The 13,136-nt window shown below is 38.0% G+C and overlaps 1 protein-coding gene across 7 annotated transcripts in view; it reads left to right on the top strand.

Moving 5' to 3' along the window:
• Positions 1–13,136, top strand: part of COL12A1 (collagen type XII alpha 1 chain) — a 107,164-nt gene that overhangs the window by 69,090 nt on the left and 24,938 nt on the right. For all 7 annotated transcript variants that reach the window (XM_069804682.1, XM_069804685.1, XM_069804681.1 and 4 more), the window contains 7 exons: positions 1,026–1,149; positions 1,353–1,496; positions 3,732–3,896; positions 5,912–5,950; positions 6,044–6,182; positions 8,337–8,479; positions 8,864–8,973. In XM_069804682.1, the coding sequence (XP_069660783.1) occupies positions 1,026–1,149; positions 1,353–1,496; positions 3,732–3,896; positions 5,912–5,950; positions 6,044–6,182; positions 8,337–8,479; positions 8,864–8,973 (864 nt within the window). The remainder of the gene's footprint in view (positions 1–1,025; positions 1,150–1,352; positions 1,497–3,731; positions 3,897–5,911; positions 5,951–6,043; positions 6,183–8,336; positions 8,480–8,863; positions 8,974–13,136) is intronic.

Here is a 13,136-nt window from a genome sequence, read left to right as displayed (position 1 = left end):
TAGAAGGCTGAAGGTGTGGTTTTTTTGTGGGAGATTGTGGGAGTGATTTTTCCCCAGTAACTATAAAAAATATTTGCATTGCTCATGGACTGCCTTTCATCTTCTAGGCATAGTTTTAGGTCTTTGATTCCCTATCCTTAACTCTCTAGACATTTTTAAGGAAAAGATACCCCTCATACTTTGCTTTGTCTCAGACATCCTTTATCCTTCTTAGCTCTAATCTATACTGGGTAGTTTTTCTTTCCATTTGTTTGTTTGTTTTATAATATTTTTTTTCCTGTGAACATATATGGGTCCCCGACCTAGAGCTAGAGAAGGCTTAATATAGGTGACAGAGACATGTAAATGCTAATGTTTAGTAAAATATTACCTCTTGGATAGTTGCAACAATCTCAGGTTTTGAATTGGATATTAATCACTTAAAAGGGAATTTACTTCAATAAGTGTGAATATATACATACAGAGAGTTGTCTATTCAGCATCAAATTAGTATACTATAATATTGCAATTTTTCAGAACATTAAAAGGAGCAAAATAAAATATATAGATATAATATTTAAAGATGATTTCAGAATAAACATCCAGTGATTGTATTCCAGTATTTAAGGCAAAAGAATACACAATTTTGTATATCTCCAACTTTATTGACATTCTATTGCCAAATTATTCTTGTATTTCCTGAAAAAAACTGGAAGAGGTTTTGTAGATACTGTACATCTGCTCAGAAGCAGAGAATAAGCACTATATATACTGCATCACAGTAATAGCAATAAGTTAATCATACTTATTTAAGGTCACATGACATTTCATACACAAAGAGAAAGAAAGAAAAAAGTGTTGCGTGCACATTGCTGTGATGATATCTGTGTCTGTAAATATGTATGTGTGTGCATAATCATACAGATATTAAAAAGATTTTTCAACTATTTAATGCTTACTAACATACCACAATGTGGATTTCAGTGGTGAGAACTGGTCTGAATGTGGAGGTATGAGACTGAACACTGTGATATATTGCATTTCAGGTTTCGTTTGTGCAGTACAGTGATGAGGCAAAATCTGAATTTAAACTGAATACATTTGATGACAAGGCCCAGGCCCTGGGAGCTCTTCAAAATATTCAGTACAGAGGAGGAAACACAAGGACAGGTAATTCTGAGCCGTAATTATATTTCTTTAGGATAAAATATTTTCAGAAACTACCTCATTATCCTAATATTGCATGGCTGAAGAATTAGGTTTTTATGTTCTTCTACTTTAGCTGTGTGGCTGTTGCCCTTTCAAAGTAAAGTAAGGGGTTTCTTCTCTTGTGGATAATAGAGCTGACTCCTTGTTCATTGTGCGCTTTGCAGGCAAAGCCCTAACATTTATCAAAGAAAAGGTTTTGACTTGGGAGAGTGGCATGAGGCGAGGTGTTCCCAAGGTACTTGTTGTTGTCACAGACGGTCGGTCTCAGGATGAGGTGAGGAAAGCAGCAACGGTCATACAGCACTCTGGTAAGCAATTCGCAGTACCTGGCTCTTTTATTTCCTTATGTGTTAAGCAATGCAATTATAAGCGATGCTTCAATTATCTGGGAATCGTTTCATCATTTATGGACTCAGAAATATATTCTGAATATTTGGGAAAAACCAAAACTATTTAAAGAGTTTAGACTGTCTGGGCCAGACTTACTTTTTTTTCCTCTAGCTTTCTCTCTGGGGAAGGTTGTGGCTTCCCAAGGCTTTCAAGTAATTCGTCATGCATATCATTTCATAGACATGACTTTTGGTTACCTCTTTACTTCCTTGATGTGTGGACCCCAGGGACCATTGTGAAGTGTACTCCAGTCTAGTGCTTTTGATGTAATGGGCCTGGCTTTTTGAGCTTTATGATTTACCTGATATAAACCAGTGGATCTCCAGTTAAAGTAGTTGCTTTTGGTGGAACTGGGTCTGAACTGACTCCTTCATTGCCTTTTGAGCGAAGAAGCGTTGCACTTCCTCTTCAGATTTGCTGAATGTTGTTTATGTGAGCCTAATAGTCTATTCCTGTCCCTGCACCCAGCAGTTTTGCATTTCAGTGCATGAACCACCTGGAGTCCTGTTCCCAGAGTAAGGAGATGTTGTACTTCCTTATGGAAATCATTGGCATGTAAACCACAAGTTGTCATCTCTGCCTCTGTGATCTGAAGGCATCAGCTCTGTCTAGATGGTTTCTAAAGATGTTTGGCTACCCTATTCATAAAAATCTCTACAGTCTCCCTGGATAATCTGCTTCAGTGCTTAACTACCCTAATAGTTGGAAAGCTTTGCCTCACATTTCACCTAAGTGTTTCTTCAGGCTAATTAAACTATTGTCTTCTTTTCATTTACCTAGTTAACCAGGAAAGCTGTTGATCACTGTCCACTGTAACGGGCCTTCATATTTGAAGTTTGTTGTCATTTCCTCTTTCTGTCTTCTCTTTTCTAGACTAAACAAACCCATTTCCTTCAACCTCCTGTTTATCATGTTTTCCAAACCTCTTACGGTTTTTCATCTCGTCTCTACTTGCTTTGGTTTCTTTGCATCTTAAATGTTGTGCTCAAAGCTGGACAGAGTATTTCAGCCAAAGCTTCACCAGAATTGGCTACAGAGGAATAATTATCTTTCTGAAAAATTAAAAATGTAAATAAAAATAGCTTTATCATTTGCAATAAATTTGAATTCTGCTTTCAGCCTCCAACCAGCATTTCCAATATCTATGCAGTTTCTTGTCAATGAAGTTTTGTGGGAGATTTTTTTCTGTATAGTGCTGAATTGTGCAGTGACTTCTTTTTTTTCCTTGTTTTCTGGTATGGCAAAGAGAGGTCCAATTGTCACATGGAGTCTTAGGTGGGAGAAGGGAAAGGAAGACATGAGTCAGAGACAGAATTCTGTAAAGGCTAGAAGCTAGCAGGAAACAAAACCTTGATACAGAAGACAAGGAGATGCTAATTAAGGATTTGGAGAGGAAAATCACCCTGACAAAGAAGGAGATTATGCCATTACACATGGTGATATGATCAAATTCAAGGGTCTTGTTTGACTTAAGCCATCTAACAACTAAATGTCTAGTCTAAGGTCATCATGTATGGTCCTTTTATGGCTAATGAAGAAAGCAACAGATAGGCATCTACAGACCATGGCTTCTTCTGTCTTGAAGTTGTTAGCGTCTTAGGGAGGTGAGATGAATTGCATTCTTAATCTGCCCATGTCTGTCTGTTGATTATAGAGGAACACTAGACAACTAGCTTAGACTTGTTGCTAACTTGGAAAGTAAAAATTAGTGAGATGAATACCACGTTAAGAAAGTGAAAAAGAAACTAAGAAGCATGAAGTGCAGGAGAGGGCAACAGGTAAAGAACTGGATAACTAATAGTCTGCACAGAGATTTTGGACACAGATTTAAGATACTGTAGAATTGAGAGGATTGTACATTTTGTATGAAAGAGTGAGGGGACTATGTAGCCAAGGCTGTGTGAGATTGGATAATGCCCAACAAAAAACAATGAAGGGAGGACTAGAAAGTTTAATGATGCAAAAATCAGTTTAATCCCTCCTGAGCTTGGATAGGTTGAAAGGATATCCAGAATGTATGCTCATAATGAAGGCCAAATAAAAGACCAGGTAGAGCCTGAGAAATCAATGGTAGAGATGGTTTGTGAAATACTGACCTGAAAAATGGTAATGCATGTTTACTACATTTCAAGTAACAAGTGTTATTTTTGCAGGCTTCAGTGTCTTTGTGGTTGGTGTGGCTGATGTAGATTACAATGAGCTGGCCAAGATTGCCAGCAAGCCCAGTGAGCGTCATGTATTTATTGTTGATGACTTTGATGCCTTTGAAAAGATTCAAGATAACCTCGTCACCTTTGTGTGTGAGACAGCTACCTCAAGTGAGTAGAAGACATTTTGTTTTTCCTTTTCCTAAATCAATACATATGCTTGTATATTGCTACAGCTGTGTGTGGGTTGATGCTGGCTGGATGCCAGGTGCCTACCAAAGATGTTCTGTTACTCCCCTCCTCAGCTGGACAGGGGAGAAAAAATATAACAAAAAGCTTGTGAGTCGAGATAGGGACAGGGAGACATCAATCACCAATTACTGTCATGGGCAAAACAGACTTGACTTGTGAAAAAAGATAATTTAATTTATTACCAGTCATATCAGAGTAGGATAATGAGAAATAAAACCAAATTTTAAAACACCTTTCCCCCACCCCTCCCTTCTTCCCGGGCTGAACTTCACTCCTGATTTTCTCTAACTCCTTCCCCCCAGCAGCACAGGAGGACGGGGAATGGGGGTTGGGGTCAGTTCATCACACGTTGTCTCTGCCGCTCCTTCCTCTGCAGGAGGAGGACTCCTTACTCTTCCCTGCTCCAGCAAGGGGTCCCTTCCACAGGAGACAGTCCTCCATCCATCATGAGTCCTTCCCATGGGCTGCAGTTCTTCATGAACTGCTCCAGCGTGGGTCCCTTCCCAGGGCTGCAGTCCTTCAGGCACAGACTGCTCCAGTGTGGGTCCCCCACGGGGTCACAAGTCCTGCCAGAAAACTTGCTCCAGCCTGGGCTCCTCTCTCCACGGGGCCACAGGTCCTGCCAGGAGCCTGCTCCAGCGTGGGCTTCCCCATGGAATCACGGCCATCTTCAGGCATCCCCCTGCTACAGTGTGGGGTCTTCTCTCCCAAGGCTGCAGGTGGAGATCTGCTCCCCTGTGGACCTCCCTGGGCTGCAGGGGGACAGCCTGCCTCACCATGGTCTTCATCACCACAGGCTGCAGGGGAATCTCTGCTCTGGCGCCTGGAACATCTCCTGCCCTCCTTCTGCACTGACCTGGGGGTCTGCAGGGCTGGTGTTCTCACATCTTCTCACTCCTCTCTCTGGCTGCAGTTTCTGTGCTGCAGCAACTTTTTTCCCCCTTCTTAAATCTGTTCTCCCAGAGGCACTACCACCGTCACTGATGGGCTCGGCCTTGGCCAGCGGTGGGTCCGTCTTGGGGCTGGCTGGCATTGGCTCTGTCGGACATGGGGGAAGCTGCTAGCGGCTTCTCATAGAAGCCCCTCTTGTAGCCCCCATGCTACCAAAACCTTGCCATGCAAACCCAATACAAGTTGCCATCCCATTTAAGGTACATCAAAAGAAATGTATGTATATAAATGTTAGGTTTCATAATAACTGGACATAGTCTAAGGGAGCAAGTTACTTTTTTAAAATTTTGAGGTAGGTATTATTTTTTATGTAATCTTGTCTCACATTTCGAAAGTACTAGTATAACAAAAAGAGTAACAGTCAGTGAGAACTACTGCTCTTTAAGAATTAGAATGTTGCCTAATGTGAACTGGAGGACACAACAGGTCTCTTATTTACTACTGGTCTAGGGGTGCTAAAGAGGTGCAGCTGATGCTGTTTCAAAATTATCTAAATAAAGTTGAGTTGTTTACTCAAGTGAAATCCTTCTAAGGCAAAAATGAGAAATTCTCAGGCCTGTCATGTGCAACTGTGTACTCCCTAACTGCCTCATCCGCTGGCTCCTGAGGAGCCATATAAATCTGCAGTTTTTCCTTGTGAATCTGACAGCTATTAGGCAGCCTGACTCATGCCTTAAATATTCATGGAAAGACTGTGTCATTGTGCTCCTTTCTTAATATGAATTAGACTCTTTAAAATATTTGGGGGGTTCATTTGTTATTCCATACAATTTGTCACAGTAGAAATACCCTACTAAAAGTAAGAAGTAAAGATTTTAACAGTACATCTACCGCAGAACACGGTATTACAAATGTAAAAAAAAGTTGGCCGACAATTAATAATAGCACAGATGTTTTGGTAATAAAACTTTCTGAAGTATATACATGTTTATTTCCTGTCAGGTTTTATAGTTTTGAATTATATGTTGTTTCATGTCTTTTAGCTTGTCCTCTTATTTACTTGGAAGGATACACTTCACCTGGTAAGTAACTGTCTAATATTTTGGCATAGCTTCATTTGTGTCTTTTACATCTCTACAGTGTTTTTATTTTTTATTTTCTCTCTGGATTTAAAGGTTTCAAGATGCTGGAATCATATAATCTAACAGAGAAGCATTTTGCTTCTGTACAAGGCGTATCACTGGAATCAGGCTCTTTCCCAAGCTATGTAGCATATAGACTCCACAAAAATGCCTTTGTCAGCCAGCCAATACGGTAAGTAAACCTGAAAGACTCCAATTTATGGCAAACAGGTGAGGAAGGATTAATAGAGTTTATAGATGGTAGCATTAGTATCTTGTGGAAGATGCATTTATTTGATCTTTTCACTGAACTCCAAGAAATATACTCCAGAGAACATCTATCATTGTTCTCATTAAATGCTAATCTATTTCTTCTGTTGCAATCTGTTCACTATTAATCCAGTTGCTTATTGTTCTTTTTTGAGATTATGCTTCTTAACCATTTGAGTTACATATAATCCACAGTTTGTCCTTAGGCAGTTGAACAGCAGCCTCCTTAGTACAATGAGCTCCATGTTGCCGGAGAGAAATGGTTTCAATATGGAGGGATAAGTACCACTTTTTGCAGAGGCATCATTCATATTGCAGTAGGCAGCACGTTGAAGCCATTGACTTAGGGCAGTTTCTCCTCTGCTTGAGTTGCCGTATTTGGCAAATGGAATGGAGTTTTCAAGGGCCTGTGGTCTTAGAGCTTGGTTATGGAGGGGTAATATACAGTCATTATTGCCAACATTTTTTCACAACCCCCAAAAAGACTTAGTTAGTGGCTAGTTTTACTAAAAGGGAAACAGTAGCGCTCTCTTTTTCTCTTTACATTTGTTCCTCTCCCATCTATTTAAGTAAGCTTCAAAAAAAGTCGTTCTGAGTCAGAGGAGATGCCTAAAGACAACCTATTATTCCTATTAAATTTAAGGAAATTTAATCTTTTCATACAAGCCTTTGAAATCTTCTGCAATCCTGCTGGATTGGGTAAAGATCAGATCACAGGCATAGGAGCTGATGTACATGAAGAAATAATTTCTTTTTGCCAGCTTTCTCAGCTCACAACTTTCAAAGTGGAGGACTTGAGGACTTTTTGAGTTCATTGATGTGTCATTACAGCTATGGTGGGGATAGGTCTCTGACAGCCTGGATTTTTATGATCTAAGGAAGTACAGATAATCCCAGTTTTGCAACTCTCTTACATTAAGATAAACCTTGCATTTAGCAGGATAAGATGATAAAAAGAGAAGGAAAAGACAGACTTCCTATTATTTATTTCTTTATTTTTTTTTAAATGTTGTGATACATAGTCCATTGTCTGCTGTAAGAAGTGGAGTAGACTTGCCGGAGTATTCTGGGCACTTAGTTTCATGAGAAGCCAGAAAAGAAAACTCACTTTAGACTGAATCAGCAAAGCAATAAAAGCATCCTAATCCTCGTGGCATAGTTGTTTGCGTATCTGAAATAACTTAGTATCCAAGTTAAAATTGTGTTGCTATACCTGCTTTAATATTTTCATTCTTGCACTGTGCTGTATGGTGTTGACTTAATGATATGGCTATTATTGCAGTGTCCATAATTGTATGGGTACATAAGCTTTACCTAAAACACAGAGCAGCTCCTCTCTCTGCTTTAATGTTTCTATATTTATGTTCATGAGGCCAAATCCCCTTCTCAGTTCCATTATGATGATTAAGGAGAAGCAGAATCTACCTCCTTTCTTACAGTTTGCTTCCTGCATTCCCTCCCTTCCCCTTCAGAAAATACTGGAGGCCATTTAATGCATGTTTTTGTTTACTTTTGGCTTTCTGCTTTTCTAATGTCTAACAGTCTGAACATCAGAAATCTAAACATCAGCCACTGATGAATGAGGTGGAACCCAAATACATTACCAAATCCAGAGAATACATCAGAGATCTCCTTCACTGTATCTGTGCCTGAAGGGCAGCAATAGTTAAGTGCTGTTTTCTGCTGCCTGTCTAAAACAGGCCAGATGAAAAAAGAATGAAGCTGCGGTCCTTTTTTCTGTACTTATCATCAAGGAATTTTAAATATGTGTAGTTTATACAAAATCTTGCCACAAGAATACATCTCCAAGAGTTCTTGGTCATATTCTGGCTTCCTCCATAACCATGGTGCCTGGACCAACTGAAGACAGGCTGTGAGTTCATCTTAACAACTCACATAGTGTTTTTTATCACAAAGTTCTTTTCTATTTGAGACAGTAGTTAAAATGCTCAGTCCATTAAACACTGTGGTTTCCCTGTTACTCTCATGTCTTTTCTTTGAAAAAGAGCAAATGTTGAAGATCTTATTTTCCTCATGTGTTTCCATGTGAAAAAATGTCTTCATATTGTCTTAACAGGGAGATTCACCCAGAGGGATTGCCACAGGCGTACACTATCATTCTGTTATTCCGTCTTCTGCCTGAATCCCCCAATGAGCCCTTTGCAATCTGGCAGATTACAGACAGAGATTACAAACCACAAGTTGGAGTTGTGCTTGATCGTAAGGATGATTATGCTTATTGCATAAAGAGTTTATATGTTACATTACTTTGCATGCATTCTTCCCAAATATTTCCAAACCCAAAGCATTCCTACATGGTAAATGATTATATATTTTTAGTTTTAAGAGTTTTTTTTTTTTTTTTCACTTTGTACATTAATTTTTTTTTCAACTAAGAATAATTCATCTAAGCTACGTTTCAACTTTGGTATTACCTCTAAACCCAAAGGAAAATACATCTATGTAGTTATGGGTCAGTAAGACCATCTATAACCTGTGTTTACCCAACTGAGTGGTATACTACATTTTATCTATAAGTGTATCTTAGGATGGTGGTTTCAGTAGTACATATGAAATGAAATGTATTATTTTCATTTATTGCAGCTGCCAGCAAAGTACTGTCATTCTTTAACAAGGATACAAGGGGAGAGGTTCAGACTGTAACTTTTGATAATGATGAAGTAAAGAAAATCTTTTATGGAAGCTTCCATAAGGTAAAGGATTGAAATTATGAATGTTGCTTTCTGAAGTGCTGTTCTTTGAAACAAAAGACAAGCAAGGAGAAGTCACTGTCAGTTATATTCAGTCTTTATATTGGTACTGTAAGTTGACATAGAAAATTAGATCAAGTAAAACAAGATCTCTGAAGTTATAGCTCTTCTTTGAACCAATGCAAGAGATTTTGTCAATAATTTGTTGAGATTATGTAAGTGGAGGGATGTATCTGAACAAGACATCATAGCTTGATTCCTGGAACATGAAAGAGGAGAATAAAAGATAAATGGGAAAAAAAAAAGGAAAAGAAGTTGTGGTGCGAAAAGACTGGGGGGGAAATGTAATGATTTGAAATCATTCAGAGAAGAGGAAGGTATAGCCACGGAAAGCAAGTAGCTATTGATAAAGGCAGGGAACCAATTCTGGGCGGTGAATAGCATATTGAATAAGATTGATATATTTAACAAACATAATACATGTATATGTATATATTTTCTATGTATGAATGTGTATTGGCATATTTTTGGCTTAAATTCACTGATTCTAAAATATTCCAAAGTAATGTTAGCTGAGGAAGCAAAAATAATAATAGAGACCCCATAAAAGATTGTATAATCTATTTGTGATTTAGAATGAAACTCAATGTTTTTTGAACTGTCAAAATGGTTAGTGAAATCCTTACATGTTACTGCATCTGCCTTCAATTGTGATAGTTTTGTGCTTGCTTTTCTAATTTTGTGCATTGAATTATGACAACTTGATCCTGCCATGTTTCCTTACCTCTAGTCATCAGGAAGTGTTTGAGTCAGGCTACATATATACCTAAAACACAATTTAAAAAATATTTTTTGCTGTGTTAAGTATATACATTTAGGGCAAGAAAGTGAGTTGCAATTGCAACATTTTTGTGAGCTGAAATGCACATTCTCATGTTTTCATTTATCTCCCTTCTGTTTAGTTTAGTTTTCTTCTGATGACTAAATATGGCTGGAGTATAACATTTGTTTTCTTTATGATACCCTCTCCTGCATGACTAGTCACTCCCAGTATTCCTTTGAGGATACTGATAAGAGGTTGCGTCTGTCAACTTGCTGATACTGGAGGCCACATTGTCAACCTAGCTCTGCTAGGCTGAAAGCAGGGAAAGATAGCTGGTGCCAGCATTATAATGTTTTGTGACTTCATCTGTTTAAAACTCAGAGGACTGCAAGAATCACACAGCACTATAAAAGCTATTGGTTTCCTCAGAATTTGACACAGGATAATTTCCCAAACTGCTTCTATGTTATATCCAATTATTCTTGTTTTATAATTTCTTTAATGGCTAATTATTTTTGCATATATGAAGAAAAGTTTGTCATTGACTTTGTAACTCATGCTTATGAGTAGGCTTGGATCACGCCTGCAGTAGGCAACCTCTATTTTATCCTTGGCATTTGGCTTTTTGCCTCTTTTTTTTTTTTTGATAGCTTAGTAGGACAACTGAATTTTAAGGGAATATATTAATCTACTGGAGTGAGAAAAACTGTCAGTAAAGGCTAGGATAGATATTGTTGTGGTGTAAAAGTTGAGTCATCACCAAGAAGTACTGTTAAAACACAGAACAGCATGTAGCATGCCTCATTTTAGATAGTGTGAGAGTTGAGAGTTTAGATAGTGTGAGAGTTGAGAGTTCCCTTCTTCAGCTCAGTGGTGTGAAGCTCTCTACATGCTGTACTGCCAGCAGTCTGTTTTAAGCATCTGCTGCTAATTTCATTGACATTCAGAGTCATATTTTTCCTTGTAGTTCCTCTAAATGTGATAAAGCTGAGCAGAATTATCTGACAGCACTTACAGCGAAGCTCTGCTCATTTATCAGAGCAAATGGGGAACAACCTGCAACCCCAGCAATACTAGCAGTTATGTATAACAATTGTTGTGAAAAACAATTACATGGGAAATAAAAATCCGGAGTTTTGTATGATTTCAATAGTTAAATGCACTCATACATATTAACAGTAAACAATCCTAAGATGCCAAACGATGTACAGGAGTAACAGCCATTTGCAAATTATCTTAAAGCTCTGGGACTATGAATTCTTGCTTATGAGATTATTTCTTAAGCAAAAATGTACCAGTTATTTAGTTCAGTGTGTCATTCCCCTTCTTTTTTCCCAGAAAGGAATCAAAAGTTCAGATTTTGACAGTATTTAAAGTAACTACAATAGCCTTGATTTAAAGAGCTGTATTTGGGATTTTTTACCATGTAACTGAGCTGACTCTTCTGGGTTCTCTCCAGGATGATTACTGAGATTGCTATATGAGTCAGGTTGTTAATGATAGCATCATGGGATTCCCCAGCTCATGTGCTGGGAAAGCCTTATGTATCAGCCATGTCGATAAGCTCCTAATAGAGGATAGCAGTAGTTTCAGCTGGATGAAGGAAGGAAAGTAAGATTAACACATTTCAAAAGGTACTTTTGCAATTTCTCCTACCATCCAGTTTCAAAGAAATGACAAATTTTTAGAGTGCAAGAAGATGTTTTCCAAAATATCAAACATTTTTGTGGTTTTCATTCGATGACTTACTGGCTCACTCAGTGAAGCACAGTTAACTACACCTAACTGTGCAGGGAAATTTACTTTGGCATACTTGAACACTTTGCGTAGCATAGCTATGGTGAAAGCTGTTGAATCTGGCAAGTCCCATAGGAAAAATCCTGACTGCCTGAGACAGTCATTAAATTTATAACTGAGTGTTTTGGAGAGCGAGACGACTTCTACTTTCTTATTCTTACCATGATAGACTTCCTTTTAGATTGCAGTTTTGCAGTAGTTAGCCACAGGAAATTTGATAATGAGTGTATGTCTTTCTGCTGATGTACATATTAGATAATAGTTTGCTTAGCTTACTGATGTGGTTCATTTAGCAGTAGATCAGAACACCATCAGGCTTTATCTTAGAAGGGCTCCGGAGAGAAAGAATAAAGTATGTTTTCTTTCTTAAAACCTTAGTGCCTTCTGGCACTGGAAATGGTCAGAAGTAATGCTTTATGTTGGTGTGTTAGAAACTGAAGAGAATGTTTCTGTTAACATTGTTAACATTTGTTGAAAACAAAACGTAGCAGGATTGAATGCAGACATGTTCTATTTACTGTAAACACTAGACACCTACTTTTATTAGATTTATGCCTGGGCCATGAGATCCAGGCTGGAATTTGGAGCCGGTGTTAAATCAGCAGTTAGCTAACTGAGTCAATGACTTGGGGGAGCTCTGCTTATTTTTGATTGCTGGAATTGCTTCTTCTTTGGACGTATAGGCGATGCTCAGCAGTCCTTGCTGTTTGAACATTTTCAAACTGATGATCCCCCTCAGCATTCTGATGTAGATTCACCTCTCCTAAGTTTTGTGTGCAAATGAAAATGCCACAATACATGTTTGCTATGCAGATGTCATTTACTTTATTTAAATAGTGACAAATACTTAACGTTCCAGTGGAAGGACTTGCATATTAGATACCTTTCAGAATCAGTAAATTACATCTGAGAGGAGTTTAAACTGTTTGATGGATTAGTTAACCTGTAAAATTTCGTCACATAAGCAAATGGCTGAGTATATGATGTATAAATGATAACGAATTTAAAGTTTTGGCGCGGTGCTTACTTTATTTTGTGGAAAGTTTGTTATGTAATACCAAACTATACTTTGGATACACTCAGTTATCTTTCCATTATTTTTTATTTGGTCAATGGACAATCCTCAGAATGTTAATTAAAAAAACACAGCACTGAGAATTAAACTGTGATGCCAGCTGAACTTCACGTGACAAAAAATGAGGGCAGTTTCAAAAGTTTTAATTCCAATTATATAAAGCATAAGCACATGATGTTTAAAGAGTTTTAGATAAGGTATGCTGATGCCTTGGAGACAACTCCACATGGGAAAATATTTAATATGGAAAAAAAGAACAAATTCTCAGGAGATTGTTCAGGCACTTGTTGACTCAGGACGTTTAAGGGAATCTGAGTTTCAACTTTATGCCGTTTTTTTAAGCAGTCATCAAATAGCAATATGTTTCTGAAGTATTATGTGCTGTGATAACAGAAGCTTTAAAACATAAATACATACTTCAAGGATTCCTTACTGCTGATCTTACTGTGTTGATATTTTAACAACTACATA

The sequence above is a fragment of the Haliaeetus albicilla genome, chromosome 17 (assembly GCF_947461875.1).
Source record: "Haliaeetus albicilla chromosome 17, bHalAlb1.1, whole genome shotgun sequence".
In the NCBI taxonomy this organism is placed as follows: Eukaryota; Metazoa; Chordata; class Aves; order Accipitriformes; family Accipitridae; genus Haliaeetus; species Haliaeetus albicilla.
Note: the sequence above shows the minus strand (reverse complement) of the source record. Positions and strands in the feature narration are given on the sequence as shown.